At 38.5% G+C, this 22770-nt stretch overlaps 1 protein-coding gene across 2 annotated transcripts in view; it reads left to right on the top strand.

Moving 5' to 3' along the window:
* cacna1c (calcium channel, voltage-dependent, L type, alpha 1C subunit) overlaps window positions 1–22770 on the top strand; it is a 280549-nt gene that overhangs the window by 170022 nt on the left and 87757 nt on the right. For both annotated transcript variants that reach the window (XM_062064918.1, XM_062064917.1), the window contains exons 5-8: window positions 12093–12232; window positions 16091–16243; window positions 16590–16789; window positions 19942–20045. In XM_062064918.1, coding sequence (XP_061920902.1) covers window positions 12093–12232; window positions 16091–16243; window positions 16590–16789; window positions 19942–20045 — 597 coding nt within the window. The remainder of the gene's footprint in view (window positions 1–12092; window positions 12233–16090; window positions 16244–16589; window positions 16790–19941; window positions 20046–22770) is intronic.

Here is a 22770-nt window from a genome sequence, read left to right as displayed (position 1 = left end):
GTAGGTGGAGTGCTAATGTTTTTATCATAGCTCTGTGAAGTCCGGTTGCTAAGTTGCTAAGTTAGCCTTAGCGTCGTTAGCAACAGCATTGTTAAGCTTTGCCAGGCTGAGAAATATTAACCGTGTAGTTACATGTACATGGTTTAATAGTATTGTTGATCTTCTGTCTATCCTTCCAGTCAGGGATTTATTTATTTTGTTTCTATCTGCATTTAATAATAATAATAATGGATTAGATTTATATAGCGCTTTTCTAGACACTCAAAGCGCTTCACAGAGAAGTGAGAACCCATCGTTCATTTTTACAACTCATTCATTCATCATTCATTCTCCGGTGTGAGCGGCACCGGGGGCAAGGGTGAAGTGTCCTGCCCAAGGACACAACGGCAGCGATTTTGGATGGTAAGAGGCGGGGAGCGAACCTGCAACCCTCAGGTTTCTGGCACGGCCGCTCTACCCACTACGCCATGCCGCCCCATGCTATCACGTTAGCTCAGTAGCTAAAGAGCTTCGTCGATGTATTGTCGTGGAGATAAAAGTCACTGTGAATGTCCATTTCGCGTTCTCGACTCTCATTTTCAAGAGGATATAGTATCCGAGGTGGTTTAAAATACAAATCCGTGATCCACAATAGAAAAATGAGAGAGTGTGGAATCCAATGAGCCAGCTTGTACCTAAGTTACGGTCAGAGCAAAAAAAGATATGTCTTTCACAGCATTCTAGTCCGTCACTCTAACGTTCCTCATCCACAAATCCTTCATCCTCGCTCAAATTAATGGGGTAATCGTCGCTTTCTCGGTCCGAATAGCTCTAGTTGCGTTGAAAACAATAGGAAAATATGAGGAAGTGAACAACTGACAACGTCACGCTACTTCCGGTAGGGGCAAGGCTTTTTTTTATCAGAGACCAAAAGTTGCGAACTTTATCGTCGTTGTTCTATACTAAATCCTTTCAGCAAAAATATGGCAATATCGCAAAATGATTAAGTATGACACATAGAATGGATCTGCTATCCCGGTTTAAATAAAAAAAAATCCTTTCAGTAGGCCTTTAAAGTACCAGTACAGTGGAAAAATAAGTTGACTTTCTATGTTAAATTGTGTTCCTTAGTATCCATTAAACCCTCAAAGTATGTGAAAATAACGTCTAAACATCACAAAATGTCACACATTTAGTCGGCCATTTTTTTTAATAGTACGCTACGAATATGTTCGGCAAATTCCGTAGTTTCTTGGTCACTGTAGTAACGCTTCTGCACTCTGACCATATTATCAGATCAGTCATACTGGAAATATGCAAAAATTGGAAAGAGATGTGCTGTTTATCATTCACAATCCTTATGTAAGACAAGAACACACATGCTTAGTTTGTTTTATGCATTTGAAATCGTAAATAAATAGCTAGCAATTGAGTCAACAGATGAGGGTCCTCTGTTGCGCTCATTAAACCCTCTAAAAATATCCAGAAACTGCCAACAATACTCCATGTACATGTCTTGACCTGAAAATTAACCAAATATGAGTGGTATTGTTATTATAAGCGCCAACGCAGACGGCCTATTTTAGCAGCGCATTGATAGCAGTGAGCTAATGCTATTTTACGCCGCTATTGTTGACACATGCCGGCGGCTGCTTCTGCTTCGTCTCAAAACAAAGAGTACATTTTAGATTATGATACATGCATCTCTCACCTGGTGGTATACAAATGTGGCCATGAACCGAGAGGCTGGTCGAATTTGAAATCCCCCGAGATGGTGTAAAATCCTTTTTTTTAACCCTTTGTGAGGATTGCGATTTAATCTTCATCTAAACAGAATTATGTGAGCGAGATTGGGAATATTACAGTAAGTTTTTGTATTATTTCAGTTCATTATAGTTAGTTTGTATGTTTAGCACCTATAGCTATGCTGCTGATGCTATGGTGTTTCAAAAAAGCTGCATCCGTTTAGCTCTCAGCTTCTAAAACGTATTGCTCATCCTCTTTGTGTTCGGGCTCAAAAATGTAAGGTTCTGTATCATGTGTTTCCCAAAGTAATCGTTGTTGGCTCTCACAAAGTCTGCTTGATTAGTATTGTTGTTGATGGGGAAGGGATCTTTGGTTCCTAACGCTACGTCACGGATCACTTGACTGGCTTCCTCATTAATAATAACAATATTGCTCGTATTTGGTCAATTTTCAGGTCACGACATGTAAATGGAGTATTGTTGGCGGTTTCTGGATGTTTTATGGGGGGTTTAATGAGCGCAACAAAAGACCCTCGATCTTTTGACTCAATTGTTAGCTACCGTATTTTCCGTACCTGTTCCCGTTGTATCCACAGTGCGGTTCACATGAATATCAAAAGTCAGTGGAACCTTGTACGCGTGTCTCTTAGTAGGAGACATTTTGTGGTCTTTACAGAAACACACAAATGAAATGAAACGTAATATCCGCGCGCTTCTTCTTCTACGGGGGCGGGTGCTCACCTTGGCGGTTGCTTACAGTAGAAGAAGAAGCGCTTCCTCTTCTATGGGGGCGGTTGCTTACCGTAGAAGAAGAAGCGCTTCTCTTCTACGGGGAAAAAAGATGGCGGCTGTTTACCGTAGTTGCGAGACCTAAACTTTATGAAAATAAATATTAATATTAATCCATATATAAGGCGCACCGGGTTATTAGCCGCGCTGTCAGCTTTTGAGAAAAATTGTGGTTTTTAGGTGCGGCTTATGGTGCGGAAAATACGGTATCTTCGAATGCATAAAAACTAGCTAAGCATATGTGTTCTTGTCTTACCTAAGGATTGTGAATGATAAACAGCACATCTCTTTCCAATTTCTGCATGTTTCCAGTATGACTGATCTGATGAAATGGTCACAGTGACGTCATCCAACCCCGAATCTACGAAAATTGCCGAAGACGTCCGGACCGGAATATTAAAAATGGCCCACTGAATTTGTGCCATTTTGTGACATGTATACAGTATTTTCACATACTTTGAGGACTGTTGGATATCGTTTAATGGATACAATGAAACACAATTAAGCATATAAAGTCAACTTGTTTTTCCATTATACTGTTACATTAACATTTATGTATACTTAAACAAACAAAAGTACCAAAATTTGATAGCCTTGAGTACCAGTAAAGATTCCTAGGTGCCAGGAATTGGTAGCGTATCGATTCAAAGGTGAAAGGTACCCATCCCCTCTCCGCAACCACCACCACAAGTACATTAAAGTCTTGTGGGGAACACTGGAGAATGTGAAAAAGTGCATTGGTTTTAATTCAGGAAAATACTATGTTTTAATACTATGTGGTTATTGCAGTCACCAAATTATTGCGAACAGCTTTTAGCTCCCTTTTCATGTAATCATTAGCTGAAAATAGACATCATGTTTGGCTGGAGACATATGAAACAGAATATGGAATGTAACGATCAAAAAAATATGTCAGTCAAAACAGTGATGCACATTTCACAGTGTGGAGGAAGAGGATGCACATAATCAGGAAATGTGACAACATGTTCTGGCAGCGTGGGCATGAATGAATACTTTCTGCATGCATGAAATTGTTGCCAATGTTGACCATATTGTCTTTTAAGACCAAAAACCACATAGCTGTCGTTCTTTTTAGTAGCGTGTGCTGTACTGCTAGTCTAATGGAGGAGGCAGGTAAAGATGAAGCTTAAGCGCTCCTTTCAAGTGGCCATTTCAGCGGTGCTAATTGATAAGTGTCCATGACTAACACACACTCGCTGGCCTTTGAGCGAGCAGCAGATGGGAAATGGAATAATATCACTTTTTTTTCTTTTTTAAAAAGATCTCAGAGAGATAGAGAGCGCTCATTAGCGCTGCTTGATGTCCACAATTTAAGTAATATGAGCCTTAAAAATGTTCTCTTTAGCTAGCCAGCTGTTTGTTTTTCTGTTTGCTAGTTCCCACCAAGCAACCTGATTGGTCAGTCAGCAGGCACTGACATCATTTGTACGCATCCCTCGATCAGTATGTTTATGTGCACGAAAGAGTACCAGAATATTGCATAAACGGGCTTGAAATAAGAATACTTCAACACATGTAAATGCCCTAATTTGATATTGTTAGTTTTTTTTTAAATGTGATTAACACCTAGATTATGCGATTGGAGGGTAGGGGCCCTGCACCGTTTTCTGTCATAACACGTGGGATAAAGCATCGAATTTAGCCCCTGCCCCCAGTTTAACGGACTGCCATGAAATTTGGTGGTGACGTCTTAATGTGACAGGATGACTAAAAGAAGTCTCAGGAACCCATGTTTGAAAAAATTGGGACATTTTGCATTGACTCTGATGGCGCCCCCTACTGACTAGATCGGGGTGTCCAAACTTCTTCCACTGAGGGCCGCTCACTGAAAAATCAGAGCAATGGAGGCCATTTAGATAGTTTTCATTTCGAGGACCATCAGATTTTTTTTCAACCTTCAGGGCTCCTCTCAAGTTTGGTCCCGAGATGTTGAAAATAAGTCATATATCAATTGCATTTTTGAAACACTTACATCTCTAGATAAACTTCAGATTTATGTCGATATAATTTTTTAAATATGTTTTATGCCCTTTTTGTTGAAGAAAACCATGTTTTTATGGCAACAACACAAAATATGCAATATTGCCCCCCAAAAGTTGTTTAAAGTGGAATATTTGATGCAAAGTAATTTCAGCCTTAAATAGGTCAATAATTCATAACATTGATATGTATTAAGTATTATTTTTTAGCAATGGCAGTTAAAACATTCTCAGTGATCCAAAAGTGTTAAAAATATTTCATAAATAATTTTTTTCTTTTTTTTACTTTCAGTGCTTAAATCTCTACATCAACAGATCAATCCCTCGATTATTTGTTTATGTTTTTTTTTGTTTGTTTTATGCCCTTTTTGTCATAGAATTGTTTTTTTTTTAGGCAAACACGGGGTTCCCTCCGGGTACTCCGGCTTCCTCCCACCTCCAAGGACATGCACCTGGGGATAGGTTGATTGGCAACACTAAATTGTCCCTAGTGTGTGAATGTGAGTGTGAATGTTGTCTGTCTATCTGTGTTGGCCCTGCGATGAGGTGGCGACTTGTCCAGGGTGTACCCCGCCTTCCGCCCGAATGCAGCTGAGATAGGCTCCAGCACCCACCGTAAGGGACAAGCGATAGAAAATGGATGGATGGACACAAAATATGCAATGTTTTCCCCAAAAAATATTTCAGAGGGAATATGTGATGTGAAGTAATAAGAGCCTTCAATATGTTAATAATTCATCACAACATTGATTTAGATTTACTATTATTTTTTGAGCAATAACAGTTTCAAAGAAAAAAAACAGCTTTGTGTTATTGGTATCGTTGCATTTCACCTGTATGCTATTTTATTCCACTTTTTTTAATGCAATAGTATTTTTAGAATGTGCCGTGGGTCGTTAAAAAATTAGCCCCCGGGCGGCACATTGGACACCTCTGGACTACATTGTATGAATATGGAAAGTATTCTCAAATTGTTTCGATTTCCTTCACACTCGTGAACTTGCATCGAGCCCTGTGTACCGCGTGCCCACAGACTCACGTGAACCCCAAGTTGCATGTAGTGGAGGAGTGGCAGGGTGACATGGTTTGCGCTTTCTCGCATATCAATTAATACCTACTTTAAAGGCAAAAAGAAGGAGGCTGCGTGGAGAAGCGGGGACCGAAGTACATACAGAGAAGCGAAGTACCACTTCACCAGGGAAGTGGAGAAAGCTAAATCTGTGTACTCTAACCGTCTACAGGAACAGTTCCGCTCCAATGATTCTGCGGCAGTTTGGAGAGGTCTAAGGGCCCTTACGAACTATAAGCCCAAAACCCCCCAGGCCCTGAATGACCGGACTCTCGCTCAGGGCCTCAACACACACTACTGTCGTCATGAACGGCCTTCAGCTCATCAAAGCCATGCTCCCCCCACCATCACCCTCCCCACCAATGCCAGCACATCATTAAAGGAGTTAAAGGACTCAAAGGACTCCAATGACATCACAGGACTCCGAAAACACAATAAGACTGTAAAAACCCTCTCCATTAAAGAAGAGGATGTACGCCGGCAGTTCTTGAAGCTGAATACGCGGAAGGCCCCCGGGCCGGATGGTGTCTCCCCCTCCACTCTCAGACACTGTGCGGACCAGCTGGCTCCTGTCTTCACTGACATTTTTAACACCTCTCTGGAGCTATGCCGCGTGCCGTCCTGCTTTAAGACCTCTACCATTGTCCCTGTCCCCAAGAAAGCACGGATCACAGGACTAAATGACTACAGGACGGTCGCGCTGACGTCTGTGGTCATGAAATCCTTTGAGCGCTTGGTCCTGCCCCACCTCAAGGACATCACCGCCCCCCTCCTGGACCCACTGCAGTTCGCCTACAGAGCCAACAGGTCTGTGGATGATGCAGTGAACCTGGCCCTCCACTTCATCCTGGAGCATCTGGACTCCCCAGGAACCTACGCTAGGATCCTGTTTGTGGACTTCAGCTCTGCCTTCAACACCATCCTCCCTGGACTGCTACGAGACAAGCTCTACCAGCTCAGCGTGCCCGACTCCCTCTGCAGTTGGATTAATGACTTCCTGACAGACCGAAGACAGCACGTAAGGCTGGGGAAGATTGTCTCGGACAGTCGAACCACAAACACTGGTACTCCTCAGGGCTGTGTACTCTCCCCCTGGCTCTTCTCCCTGTATACAAACTGCTGCACCTCCAGTCACCAATCCGTAAAACTGCTCAAGTTTGCGGATGACACCACCCTCATCGGGCTCATCTCGAATGGCGATGAGTCCGCCTACAGGAGAGAGGTAGACCGGCTGACGTCCTGGTGCAGCCTCAATAACCTGGAGCTGAACGCCCAGAAAACAGTGGAGATGATCATGGACTTCAGGAAAGTCACAGCCCCACCATCCCCCCTCACCCTGATTGACTCTCCCACCCCCGTCCCCATTGTGGACTCCTTCCGTTTCTTGGGCACCACCATCACCCAGGACCTCAAGTGGGAGCTGACCATCAGCTCCCTCATCAAGAAGGCCCAGCAGAGGATGTACTTCCTGCGGCAGCTGAGGAAACTTAAGGTGCCGACCGAGATGCTGGTGCAGTTTTACTCAGCCATCATAGAGTCCATCCTGACCTCCTCCATCACAGTGTGGTTCCCCGGCGCCACAGTCCAGGATAAGAATAGACTGCAACACATCGTACGTGCTGCGGAGAAGGTGATTGGCTGCAAGCTCCCATCCCTCCAGGACTTGTTCTCCTCCAGGACCAGGAGGCGTGTGGGTCGGATCACAGCTGACTCTTCTCACCCTGGACACACACTATTCTCCCCTCTCCCCTCAGGCAGGAGACTACGCTCCATCCAGACCCACACCTCCCGCCACCTGAACAGTTTTTTCCCCTCGGCGATCAGGCAAATGAAAAAGAACTCCTAACAGCAGCTCCTTGAATTTCTTGAATCCCTTCTAAGTCTATCTGATAGCTCAGTCACAGCTCTTTTTATACCAAATATGTGTTATATGTGTTTTATGTCGCACGTTTGCACCAAGAAAAATTCCTAGTTTGTGAACCCGTTCTCAAACAATGGCAATAAAACTATTCTGATTCTGATTCTGATTCTGAAAACATTGATCCAGTTTTAAGGAGGCACAAGTGTACCTAAAGAAGTGGCCAGTCGTGCATGTAAATCCAAAACAATCTGCTAAACACATTAAAGCAAAGTGTTATTATTATTAATATTAATATTCTCATGTGTGAATCAGAAAGCAAACATTCATGAATGTGTTTTATATTCTTAAGCACATTTTGACAGCAGCAGATTTGGTTTGAAGTGTGCCAAAAGTTGCTTTGCCCCTCCTACATTATTAATAAATTCAACATATGGATGAGAATTCAATTTAAAAGCAGCTTAGATGAGGCTTACATTTTTCTTATTTCACATTCAAAGTTTGCCATATTTTTAGGTTGTGTTTTTTTCCGCAAAAAAAGAACGCTGCTGTGTTTGCTCTGCCAGTACATTTGATTTGGTCAAGTGTGACGGCATTCTCCACCAAATAACGTTTTTATTTAATTTACTCAAAACAAAACGAAAATGCTAACAATGCTATCAGCTTGTACTATGCTATAAACTTACGTCGATACAGTGTGATAACATGGGAATATCTCTTGTTTCAGTAGTATTTTGCTAAAGTCCATCCATCCATCCATCTTCAACCGCTTATCCGGAATCGGGTCGCGGGGACAGCAGCTCCAGCAAAGACCCCCAGACTTCCCTCTCCAGAGCAACATTTGCGACTTCCTCCTGGGGAATCCCGAAGCGTTCCCAGGCCAGAGAGGAGATGTAATCCCCCCATCTGGTCCTTGGTCTGCCGCGGGGCCTCCTCCCAGTGGGACGTTTGCTAAAGTGCCAAATCTTAATGTCATATGCAAAATGCTATAGCTAGCTCCTAGCAAGATAAATGGCCTACTATGTACTTGAGGTACTACCTACCACCTATTGTATTTGTCAATGCTAACAATGCAAACTGCTGGCAACCTGCGTGGATACACTATCTTGCTTCAGTAGTGTCAGGTTCAAACACTAATGACATCTATTAAACAGACAAAGAAGCAAGGAATTAAACAGAGACAGGAATAAATTTGGCTCAATGACGAGAAACGCGTAGACCTGTACCCTTGTCCCACCACGCTCTGACGAAAGATTGTACGCCTCCTCTTTTATTTGGACATTCCCTGATTACCTGGCAACAGCTGTTTCTAAAGGAAGGGGGGTCGTAAACAGCTGTCGCCTTTGGTTACAAAACAGTTCAAAGAAAAGGTGCCTGGAGGGGGGTCAGGTCCTGCTTCCTCTCCGCTTTGTAGATCTCGGGTCAAGACAAAATCTTCCTGTGGATTACAATACATCAAAGAAACCGACACCTTCATGTCGCTTACCATCCTGCACAGTGGAGTTTTACAAGCCTTTTGATTGGTAAGATCAAAGACAGCTTTTGTCTGCTCGCCGGGAACTCATTGAAGCACAAAGTTTTGTGATAACTTAGATACAATTATTCTGACAAGTAGATTGCAGCAAAAGTGCTAAATCTAAATGTGGTATGCAAAATGCTAAAGCTAATGCCCAGCAAGACAGGTACGATGTACATCAGGTCCTACCTGCCAATCGTAGTTTTGGGAAAATTCCCAAAAAAAAAAATGTTTTAGAATCCTAACAAGTTGCATGTTAATAACCTACAGTAAGTACATAGAAACATTGTGATAACATGGAAATATATTTTGCTTCAGTAGAGGGTTGCTAAAGTACAACATATCTTTGTGAATGATTCAAAATGCTAGTGCCTAGCATTATAGGTACGATGTACATCAGGTCCTTAGCCGTCACCTGTTTTAATTTTTTTAAATTACCCCAAAAAGGTCAAAAATGTTAAATGTTAACAACTATTATGCTTGTAATTTTTTTGGGATACACGCCGATAACATAGGAGCATGTCTTGCTTCACTAGATGCAAAATCCACCCATCCATTCATTTTCTACCACGTGTCCTTTTCGGGGTCGCGGGGTGGCTGGAGCCTATCCCAGCTGCAGTCGGGCGGAAGTCAGGGTACACCCTGGTCATGTCGCCACCTGTCAATGTATAATGCAAAATGCTATAGCCAGAGCGTAGCAAGACAGGTCTTAACATTTTTTAAATAATTTTGGGGAAATTCCAACAAAAAAAATGTTTTAGAATCCTAACAAGTTGCATGTTAATAACCTACAGCAGGGGTCACCAACGTGGTGCCCGCGGGCACCAGGTAGCCCGTAAGGACCAGATGAGTAGCCCGCTGGCCTGTTCTAAAAATAGCTCAAATAGCAGCACTTACCAGTGAGCTGCCTCTATTTTTTAAATTTTATTTATTTACTAGCAAGCTGGTCTCGCTTTGCCCGACATTTTTAATTCTAAGAGAGACAAAACTCAAATAGAGTTTGAAAATCCAAGAAAATATTTTAAAGACTTGGTCTTCACTTGTTTAAGTAAATTCATAAATTTTTTTACGTTGCTTCTTATAACTTTCAGAAAGACAATTTTAGAGAAAAAATACAACCTTAAAAATGATTTCAGAATTTTTAAACACATATACCTTTTTACCTTTTAAATTCCTTCCTCTTCTTTCCTGACAATTTTAATTAATGTTCAAGTACATTTTTTTTTATTGTAAAGAATAATAAATACATTTTAATTAAATTCTTCATTTTAGCTTCTGTTTTTTCGACGAAGAATATTTGTGAAATATTTCTTCAAACTTATCATGATTAAAATTGAAAAAAATTATTCTGGCAAATCTAGAAAATCTGTAGAATCAAAATTAAATCTTATTTCAAAGTCTTTTGAATTTATTTTAAAAATTTTGTTCTGGAAAATCTAGAAGAAATAATGATTTGTCTTTGTTAGAAATATAGCTTGGTCCAATTTGTTATATATTCTAACAAAATGTAGATTGGATTTTAACCTTTTTAAAACATGTCATCAAAATTCTAAAATTAATCTTAATCAGGAAAAATTACTAATGATGTTCCATAAATTATTTTTTTAATTTTTTCAAAAAGATTCGAATTAGCTAGTTTTTCTCTTCTTTTTTTCGGTTGAATTTTGAATTTTAAAGAGTCGAAATTGAAGATAAACTATGTTTCAAAATTTAATTGTCATTTTTTTCGTGTTTTCTCCTCTTTTAAACCGTTCAATTAAGTGCAAATATCATTAATTATTAATAATAACATAGAGTTAAAGGTAAATTGAGCAAATTGGCTATTTCTGGCAATTTATTTAAGTGTGTATCAAACTGGTAGCCCTTCGCATTAATCACTACCCAAGAAGTAGCTCTTGGTTTCAAAAAGGTTGGTGACCCCTGACCTACAGTAAGTACATAGAAACATGGTGATAACATGGAAATATATTTTGCTTCAGTAGAGGGTTGCTAAAGTACAACATATCTTTGTGAATTATTCAAAATGCTAGTGCCTAGCATTATAGGTACGATGTACATCAGGTCCTTAGCCGTCACCTGTTTTAATTTTTTTAAATTACCCCAAAAATGTCAAAAATGTTAAATGTTAACAACTATCATGCTTGTAATTTCTTTGGGATACACGCCGATAACATAGGAGCATGTCTTGCTTCACTAGATGCAAAATCCACCCACCCATTCATTTTCTACCACGTGTCCTTTTCGAAACGGTGGACCGCTCGCCTGTGCATCGGTTGGGGACGTCTCTGCGCTACTGACCTGTCTCCGCTCAGGATGGTCTCCTGCTGGCCCCACTATGGACTGGACTCTCACTGTTATGTGGATCCACTAGGGACTGTACTTAGAGGGGGGGTTACCCACATATGTGGTCCTCTCCAAGGTTTCTCATAGTCATTCACATCGACGTCCCTTGTGTGGGCTCTGTGCCGAGGATGTCGTTGTGGCTTGTGCAGCCCTTTGAGACTTTTGTTATTTAGGGCTATATAAATAAACATTGATTGATTGATTGATTGATAAACAGCCACCTACTTTCAATTTGGAAAATGTCAGTGCTAATAATGCTAACTGCTGGCAACATGCGGATACGCTGTGATAACATGGGAACATCTCTTGCTTCAGTCGATGGCCGCTAACGTGCAAAATCTCAATGTAATATTCAAAATGTTAAAATGCTAAAGCTGTGCCTAGCTACAAAGGTGCTATAAATGTAAAGTCCTAAGTCCTGGGAGAATCCCTAAAAAACATCAATGCTAACAGCTGGCATACATGGATACAGAGTGATACCATCGGAATATCTCTTGCCTCAGTCAATTGTTACTCATGTGCAAAGTGCCAATTATAAAATGGTAGCACACACCATTGAAAATCTGGGTTTTGCATCATGCCATTAAAGATGAGGATATTGGCTAAAATACTCCAACATGCTAACAGTCAGCATGTTTGTACCTGGCAAGATAGAGCTAAGTAATAAAAGAGCTGTGGCATTTCTATAGTAATGTTACATCATGCATGTTAATATGTATGGAATTTGGCATAAGTAAGATAGCAGCAGCAGTGATTGGCTGCAGTGTGAATGTGACTTAATATGTGTTTGCAGGTTGTTCAGTGCCATTTTGGAACAGGCCACGAAAGGCGATGGTGGGGCTCCCATTGGAGGCAAGGCAGCGGGCTTCGATGTCAAGGCCCTGAGGGCGTTCCGAGTACTGCGACCCCTGCGACTGGTCTCTGGAGTACCCAGTAAGTGTCCATTCAGGGAACCAAGGGAAGGCTGCAATACTTTAGGGGAGCAGGTGTGAATGAAGACTGGGATGAAATGAAGCATTGAGCTCGTATTGGTTACACAATCACACACTTTTTTGTCTTCTTTTGCTTCATCCGATCTGATTATTGGTTTATTGTGATTTTTTTTTCTGTTTTGTGTTACTATGTTTTACCTTCTTTCACTTGACATTCAATTGTTGTCATGATAGTTTGTACGGATTTAAACATCTGTTTTTACAATGAAATTAATTTACAAATACAAGCAAATTCTTTCATAAATGCTATTTATTGAGTATTTATTCAGATGTTTGTATGTAGTACATAGTATTTATTTCATTTTTTAAATAATTTAAACATTTTTGACATTTTTAGAAATTGCTAAGAATTAAATCACTGTACAGTTGTCCCTCGCCACATCACATTTTGAAATATTGCAGTTTCACTACATCGCTGGTTTTTATGTTGAAATCTTACTTTACATATTTTTGGCCTAAATCAAAATTTCTGTTTGCAATTTTCTCAGTTAAACTGTTCAACCCATGAAATAAAACAGGAAGAAAAGTAATATATTTTAAGTAGTATTGTAAGTATATATTGTATGAAACGTAGTAGTAGTTATATTGTATAAGTACTGTAAGTAGTGTAGTAATAGTAATATTGTACAAGAAACATCTTGTAAGTAATGTAGTAGTGGTAATATTGTACAAATAATATATTATAAGTTATAAGTCACATTATACAAGTAATATATCATAGTGATGTAATAATTGGGAAATTGTAGAAGTAATATACTGTAAATGTAGTAGTAATTATATTTTACAAGTAATATGTTGTAAGTAATGTAGTAGTAGTGATATTGTACAAGTAATATATTGTAAGTAATGTAGTAGTAGTGATATTGTACAAGTAATATATTGTAAGTAATGTAGTAGTAGTGATACTGTACAAGTAATATATGTAAGTAATGTAGTAGTAGTGATATTGTACAAGTAATATATTGTAAGTAATGTAGTAGTAGTGATATTGTACAAGTAATATATTGTAAGTAATGTAGTAGTAGTGATATTGTACAAGTAATATATTGTAAGTAATGTAGTAGTAGTGATATTGTACAAGTAATATATTGTAAGTAATGTAGTAGTAGTGATATTGTACAAGTAATATATTGTAAGTAATGTAGTAGTAGTGATATTGTACAAGTAATATATGTAAGTAATGTAGTAGTAGTGATATTGTACAAGTAATATATTGTAAGTAATGTAGTAGTAGTGATATTTTACAAATCATATATTGTAAGTAATGTAGTAGTAGTGATATTGTACAAGTAATATATTGTAAGTAATGTAGTAGTAGTGATATTGTACAAGTAATATATTGTAAGTAATGTAGTAGTAGTGATATTGTACATATAATATATTGTAAGTAATGTAGTAGTAGTGATATTGTACAAGTAATATAGTGTAAGTAATGTAGCAATACTGACATTGTACAAGTAACATAATTGAAGTAATGTCACTCTCACGGAACTTGGAGAAAACTAAATATATGCATTTTTGTAACTGTAAAAAATAAACATACAGGTGAAACTGATGATTAATGATGTAACGATTGAAAGAGTGCATGCAAACAAATTCCTTGGCATTGCACTTGACCACAAACGTTGCTGGAAAACTCATGTAAGCTGTACAAAGTTCATAAAGTGAAAAATAAATTACTACCTGGGATGTTGTATAAATTATACTTGGAAAGAGAAGGAAGGTAAGGAGGCAACATACTGTACATTTAAAATAATCAGAGTCTTGAAACTACGCTTAAAAGTATGTGCAAGATTGTTTGTATTGCCTAGACTAGAGAATGAATGGGAAGATGGGTAAGTGAATGATTTGAGTGAGACCGTTATGGTAATTATAACAGAAGAGTGAGCGGGGGTCGGATTGCTTGCTGATGTTTTAATTTTGTTGTTTGGCTGAATAAAGTCAAAGTTAATGAACTACTAGTGACATTGTACAAGTAATATACAGTAAGTAATGTAGTAGTAGCAATAATGTACATGTAATATACTGTAAGTAATGTAAGAGTAGTGATATTGTAAAAGTAATATTTTATAAGTAACTTGGGAGTAGTGACATTGTACAAGTAATATATTGTAAGTAATGCAGTAGTAGTGACCTTGTACATGTAATATACTGTAAGTAAGGTAGTAGTAGTGACATTGCACAAGTAATATATTGTAAGTAATGTAGTAGTAGTGATATTGCAAAAGTAATATATTATAAGTAACTTGGGAGTAGTGACATTGTACAAGTAATATGTTGTAAGTAATGTAGTAGTAATGATATTTTACAAGTAATATCTTGTAAGTAATGTAGTAGTAGTAGTGGTATTGTACAAGTAATATATTGTAAGTAATGTAGTAGTAGTAGTGGTATTGTACAAGTAATATATTGCAACTAATGTAGTAGTAGTGACATTGTACAGTGATGTATTGTAATATAGTAGTAGTGACATTGTACAATATATTGTAAGTAATGTAGTAGTAATGAAATTGTACAAGTAATATATTATAATAATGTAATAGCAGTGATATTGTGCGAGTAATATATTGTAAGTAATGTAGTATAGTCATGATATTTTACAAGTAATATATTGTAAGTAATGTAGTAGTAGTGGTATTGTACAGTGATATATTGTAAGTAATTTAGTAGCAGTAATATTGTGCTAGTAATATTTTGTAAGTAATGTAGTAATAGTGACATTGTACAATATAACGTAAGTAATGTATTAGTAATGACATTGTACAAGTAATATATTATAATAATGTACTAGCAGTGATATTGTGCTAGTAATATATTGTAAGTAATGTAGTATAGTCGTGATATTTTACGAGTAATATATTGTAAGTAATGTAGTAGCAGTAATATTGTGCTAGTAATATATTGTAAGTAATGTAATAGTAGTGATATTTTACAAGTAATATATTGTAAGTAATGTAGTATAAGTGACATTGTACGATATAACGTAAGTAATGTAGTAGTAATGACATTGTACAAGTAATATATTATAATAATGTACTAGCAGTGATATTGTGCTAGTAATATATTGTAAGTAATGTAGTATAGTCGTGATATTTTACGAGTAATATATTGTAAGTAATGTAGTAGTAGTGGTATTGTACAGTGATATATTGTAAGTAATGTAGTAGCAGTAATATTGTGCAAGTAATCTATTGTAAGTAATGTAGTAGCAGTAATATTGTGCTAGTGATATATTGTAAGTAATGTAATAGTAGTGATATTTTACAAGTAATATATTGTAAGTAATGTAGTAGTAGTGACATTGTACAGTGATATATTGTAAGTAATGTAGTTGTAATGACATTGTACAACATATTGTAAGTAATGTCGTAGTAGTGATATTGTACAATATATTATAAGTTATGTATTAGTAGTGATATTGTTTAAGTAATATATTGCAACACAAGAGTCAATTTTTGCACGTTCTCTATGTTCTGTATTGCTGCAATGATTAAGACAATTTGTAATAGATTTTTTTTTCTTATTGTTTAATGTATTACTTAGTTATCTTTTGATTTATATCCTTGGAGAAGTTGTCTGTTCAATGTGAGACAATTATACAAAAATAAAAAGGCATGTTTTGTTACAAAAATGTCCATATTTTCTATTTCTTAAGCGCCGGCACTGTTGGTTAAAGTACCACTTTGGTACTACTATCTGTTTAATGCAAACAATATCCATCGCTAGCGACAACAGGCTAACGTGGTATGAATTGTCCATATTTGGGCATCCTGATCATTCTCTCATGTGATGTCTGCAGGTTTACAGGTGGTTCTGAACTCCATCATCAAAGCCATGGTCCCTCTGCTTCACATCGCCCTGCTGGTCCTCTTCGTCATCATCATCTACGCTATCATCGGCCTGGAGCTCTTCATGGGCAAGATGCACAAGACCTGTGTCCACGGGCACATAGGTACACGCTCTCACGATTAGCGTCCTATTAATTCCACTTAAAGCCGTCGCGTCCATTAAATATTAATGCCGACGTTTATGCTCCTGGGTATGAAGGATTTTAGCAATAATGGCAAAAGAGCTTTGCTATAAATGATTGAGCCAATTTTATATAAAGGAGCCCCCAGGTAGAAGTGGACTAGAGTGTTGTTATAGTGATGGTATCGGTCCCCAGAGAGGCATTAGCGCTCCACTGGGTAGGCGCCAGCGAAATACTCTCCTGCGCTATACATCAAGCCCCGCCCCCTTGTCCATGTCCCAACAATGACTGATCAGTCTTCTGCCTCTTCCTGTGTTCAACATCTCAGGCACGAGAGCGGAGGAAAAACCAGCCCCCTGCGCCCCCGACGGCGCTTATGGCCGCCACTGCAACCACAACGGTACCAAGTGTGAAATGGGCTGGGAGGGTCCCAACGACGGCATCACCAACTTCGACAACTTTGCCTTCGCCATGCTGACCGTGTTCCAGTGCATCACCATGGAGGGCTGGACCGACGTGCTGTACTGGGTGAGCCGGGCACCGCAGCAGTGGGCGTCCTCTGTGGTGCCCTACATGCATACATGCATTACGCCCTGAAGAGACATACTTAGCTTTTTGGCAGGTGTGTGTACGTGCGTGTGTGTGTGTGTGTGTGTGTGTGTGTGTGTGTGTGTGTGTGTGTGTGTGTGTGTGTGTGTGTGTGTGTGTGTGTGTGTGTGTGTGTGTGTGTGTGTGTGTGTGTGTGTGTGTGTGTGTGTGTGTGTGTGTGTGTGTGTGTGTGTGTGTGTGTGTGTGTGTGTGTGTGTGTGTGCGCGCGCTCTACACCCCCCTTGCTAACACGCTGTTTTCTTCCACCTGTCAAACACAACCGGTCACAAAAATACCTTAAATGCTCCCAGAGGCTGTTCTAGTTGCCTAATTAGCGGCAGGTCAAAAAAACAATTGCTTGTGGCTGTAGGCAACCTCCTGATGAATTCCACAAGATGGTAGTGTAGTAGTGAAGTTGGATTTATCCCAAGTGGTCAGCATCCAGCAACTTTATCTAGTTCTTTAAAATGTTGTTGGCGGTACGCTTTTTGTACAGTTGTTTACAATGCTTTTAATGCTGGCTCAGCAGTTTGTTGTAAAGTTCTACCGCCATTACAACATTGGTTCTGTCGCCGCTCAGCTGTTATAATCAATCATTCTCAAATACAGACTTATAGCAGCCTCTTTGCATCCTTGCGCTTGTACTAAATTAGTTAATGAACAAGAGCATTAACGACAGCGGTGTCCAAAGCGCAACATTTTCGGCCCACAGCTACTTTTTTATTACCCTAGACATATTCTAAAAATGTAATAAATAAATTATTATTGAGTCATGTAAGACACTAACTGCTAAGCAAAGCTAACAAACAATGTTTTTTTCCAAATAGTTCAGCTTATACTGAATTGTTTTTTAGCATATTTAATGTACAAAATGTATCAAAGTGGCCCTCAAATATTTTTGCTTTTTCAGTATGGGGCCCTCGATGAAAAAAATTTGGACACACAATAATAATGCTCACTTTTTAATGGCACAGCTATTAATCAAGCAATATCAGCTTGTGATTATCATATCATGCTATGGAATGGTTAATTTGTCTCAAACACACTTGTTAAGTTACAATAAGGAACAATGTTTTTTTTTTACATTTTGCACAGTTCTGAAAAGGAGTAGGAAGAAGCAAAGTTAATATTTAATCCACAGCTCGTCTCAGTGTCTATTAGTCCTGACAATTCATTGCATGTTAACAGTTTGTTCACAGAGGTATAAAATACACTCAACAATTACAAAAAGAAGAAAACATAAGGATGCAAAAAAATATTAGAATTCTATAAAAGAGATTTAAAAAAGGATTCACATAAATTATTGATTATAAATCTCGAAATCCATCCATCTATCCATTTTCTACCGCTTGTCTTTTTTGGGGTCGCTGGAGCCTATCTCAGCTGCATTCGGGCAGTAGGCGGGGTACACCCTGGACAAGTTGCCACCTCATCGCAGGGCCTAAATCTCGAAATGTTAAAAATAAATTAGACAGGCAAGGACATTGAGTGATGTGTAAATGACTCTTCAGTGAGTGTATGGCACACGCAATAGCTGTATTGACACTGTCTTTTGTAATGTCGCCATCTGCTGGATTTAAAAAGGTTACTGTATTTGACCTGCAAATAAAATTATAGTAATTAGGATTGTTTTGTTTTTTGAAACAACTGCAAAAAACAATGTGAAAGGAGTGAAAATGGATGGATGGATAGTTTACTTGAACATTCACTCAATTTGGGGCTATAAGATCAAAACGATCCCACACTTTAGAATTTTTCCCTTTTCTTAGTTCCATTTATATTGATAATGACAACATAAATCAAAGTCAAACACGACTTTCCTCCAACTTTATTTTAGTACAAACTGTCACTTGTTGTCACTGAAAGAAGCTTCCTGATAATTTGTTTTGGTTCTTCACAGTCAAACGAGACAGCAGTTGTATCGGTCACATGTTTTTTTTTCTTAAAGTCATTCATCGAGGTACACACTCCTTGTGTTTCATAATGCATCAGTATCGTTAGACACCCCCTCTACTAAGAAGAATAAGAAGATCTTTACTATCACACGTACATTGTATATACAGCCAAATGTAGTCTCTACATTTGACCCATCCTCTCTTGAAGAGCACTGAGCAGCCATTATGTAGTGCCCGGGGACAGTATCTGGCTTCTGGTCAGTGAAGCTTCCTTGTGGGAACTGTGGGCGGAGTGTCCTGCCCAAGGACACGACGGCAGTGACTAGGATGGCGGAAGCCACGCCGTCCCGCTCCTAAATCTAAATAACGTTGACTTTTATTTTGAATCATAATCAACCTTTATGAACCCGTCACACCTGCTTCTCTTTATAACATGCACTACTCTTTTCGTTAGAGATGTCCGATATTATCGGCCGATAAATGCTTTAAAATGTAATATCGGAAATTATCGGTATCGGTTTTATTATTATCGGTATTGGTTTTTTAAAATATATTTTATTTTTATTTTTATTAAATCAACATAAAAAACACAAGATACACTTACTATTAGTGCACCAACCCAAAAAACCTCCCTCCCCCAATTACACTCATTCACACAAAAGGGTTGTTTCTTTCTGTTATTAATATTCTGGTTCCTACATTATATATCAATATATATCAATACAGTCTGCAAGGGATACAGTCCGTAAGCACATGTGATTGTGTGTGCTGCTGGTCCACTAATAGTACTAACCTTTAACAGTTATTTTTACTCATTTTCATTAATTACTAGTTTCTTTGTAACTGTTTTTATATTGTTTTACTTTCTTTTTTATTCAAGAAAATGTTTTTAATTTATTTATCTTATTTTATTTTATTAATTTTTTCAAAAAGGACCTTATTTTCACCATACCTGGTTGTCCAAATTAGGCATAATAATGTGTTAATTCCACGACTGTATATATCGGTATCGGTTGATATCGGTATCGGTAATTAAGAGTTGGACAATATCGGAATATCGGATATCGGCAAAAAAGCCATTATCGGACATCCCTACTTTTGGTCTTCTGTTTCCCCCATCTTAACCCACCAACTATTTCTATTAACCCTGTCATATATATCTATCTCTATATATCTATATCTCTATCTGTCTCTTAGATGCAGGATGCTATGGGCTATGAGCTGCCGTGGGTCTATTTTGTCTCTCTCGTCATCTTCGGCTCCTTTTTCGTCCTCAATCTGGTTCTGGGGGTGTTGAGTGGGTAAGAGCTTCATGCTGTTGTTTTTTGGAGTGTGTGTGTGTGTGTGTGTGTGTGTGTGTGTGTGTGTGTGTGTGTGTGTGTGTGTGTGTGTGTGTGTGTGTGTGTGTGTGTGTGTGTGTGTGTGTGTGTGTGTGTGTGTGTGTGTGCGCGTGTGTGCGCGTGTGTGTGCGTGTGTGTGTGTGTGTGTGTGTTGTCTTATATGCAGCGCCATCATCACATGATGCTGCAAGTCGTTCTGGCTGCAATATTATAACTCTTAATGTTGAAAAGCAGCAGATTAAAATTACATTCACATTGCAGGGTCAGGTGTCCATTTCGGATTTTCTTGTCAAATCCGACCTTTTTAGTGGCCGTTCACACTACAAAAAAAAAAGCGATTTCTAAATAATAAAAATGCAATCTGATCGGCATGGGTACCTGACGTCATGACGTCAAACGCAGTGCAAAGTTTACAGAAGTAAACATGGCTTCCACACCAGTCCGTCTCAGTACTGGCGCATTTGTGGGAATTTTAAGGATTTTGAGCAATCAAATTCAACATTTTTTTATCCGAATTATTGGACATAGAAGATTAAGAAAGTTTTACGGGGTATTTTGCTTTGATGTCTGCTTGTCGAGCATGTCTGTGGGCGAAAAGTCGGATACAGGAGTGGTGGAACTTTCACGTGAGTTCCTTAAACATTATTTTCACCTGTTTTTTGATCCGTTGTCTTTTTTGTCGAATAATTATGACGCTCATCGCTTTTTGATTACTTTTTGGGCGGATGAATGCGACCTGAGCGCAGTAGCGTTCAAATCAAGGACACATCGCATATACAGTACAGGCCAAAAGTTTGGACACACCTTCTCATTCAATGGGTTTTCTTTATTTTTTGACTATTTACATTGTAGATTGTCACTGAAGGCATCAAAACTATGAATGAACACATGTGGAGTTATGTACTTAACAAAAAAAGAGGAAATCACTGAAAACATGTTTTATATTCTAGTTTCTTCAAAATAGCCACCCTTTGCTCTGATTACTGTTATGCACACTCTTGGCATTCTCTCGATGAGCTTCAAGAGGTAGTCACCTGAAATAGTTTTAACTTCACAGGTGTCATAGTTTTGATGCCTTCAGTGACAATCTATAATGTAAATAGTCATGAAAATAAAGAAAACACATTGAAATGAGAAGGTGTGTCCAAACATTTGGCCTGTACTGTACATCCAAATGTATATCCATATGCAAAAGAGGCCTGGGTCAGATATGGAAAATTCAGAATTGCACTGTTTACACGGACATGAAAAAATCTGATACAAAATCGGTATTGACTTGCAGTGTGAACAAGGCCTAAGTGGGGTCACTTGTGAATACAAATGCGCACACACACGCGCATGCTTGCATATGAAAGAAGCTGTAGCGTAGCCATCTGTTACGTCCATGTCATCCGAGCGCAAGAGGCCATCACAGCCTGTTTGCGATGGACAGATGGGCACACACCAACACACGCACGTTAGCATCTACACAGTCACCCACTTGTAAAGCAGGCCAGTTGTTTGGAGTCCACATTAGAAAGTTCACCTGAGGTTAGCAGAGGACCCTTCAAGTGTTTCCATAAGTGGGTGCTTTGCCAAGAACAAGCACCGCCCGAATGAATTATTCACCCCTTGGGTCAGCCGTGTTGCTCGAACGCGAAGAAAAAGTTGCACGGAAAAGAAAACAGTCTGGAAGAATTATTTTTAGTTGTCGTATCAAAATGTTTGACCCTTTTAAGGACACTATACAAGCAATGTTTAAAAGATAAAGTATAGCATAAAGTGCTGCGGAGGATTGTTTTTAATGTATGTTATTATTATCATAATAGATACAACAGCACACTAGACTTGACATATTTACCTTGGACTAACTTATTGTGTCTTTTTTTCATCAGATTATTTCTAACTCCAAAATAATATTAAGAAATAATCAAAATAAACATCTTCAAGATCATTTCAAACCTGTCTTCAAGACAAAAACAAACAAACAATGATTTTTTTTAAAAAGGAGCAGGAAAAAGCAAATGCTTTGCTCAGATGACTTTCTTCCTAAAACCAAACATATTAACATTATTCCTTTTATTTATCTGGTCATTAATAAACTACAAAGTACAACACATAATCACCTGATTCACAACAACATACACAAGAATACACCAACTAATTTCACTATTTGAAGAAAATAAATTACACCTTCAAAACATGTTATGTTTCCTCTTCATAAAATTGCGATGGCTTGGGAGTGCAACACACTTTTATATTTCATTTAGAGACAACAAAAAAACTAAAGGCAAAACAATACATACACATAGACCAAAATGGCAAAATACGTAAAAACTTACAATTACAAAAATTACAGTATTGTTATTTTGTTTTCTATAATTGTAATTTGTTTACGTACAACATATCAAATAAATATAAAGTATGAAAATGTACTAATGAACTTGTATGGCTGCCTTAAGTGAGGACAGCAGTAACGTTGGGTCCAGGCCAGGAAGTTCTTGCTGTTATGGGTGTCTAACTATAACGCCTCCTCTCCTCAGTCTTTCATTAAGCTAGCAATTAGTTGACGTGTACTTCCAGCTCCAAGAATTCATCCTTCCCTCCAGTACAGAAATGCTCATGTTCCCGTTCAGCATCTAACCTCCTTCCTCCCCTTCTAACGCTCCTTTGTCCCCCCCAGGTGAATGACGCAGTAGGGTACAAG

Source organism: Entelurus aequoreus, linkage group LG12, assembly GCF_033978785.1.
Source record: "Entelurus aequoreus isolate RoL-2023_Sb linkage group LG12, RoL_Eaeq_v1.1, whole genome shotgun sequence".
Taxonomy (NCBI): domain Eukaryota; kingdom Metazoa; phylum Chordata; class Actinopteri; order Syngnathiformes; family Syngnathidae; genus Entelurus; species Entelurus aequoreus.
The sequence above is the reverse complement of the archived record's forward strand: the minus strand, read 5'-3'. Positions and strand labels throughout refer to the sequence as shown.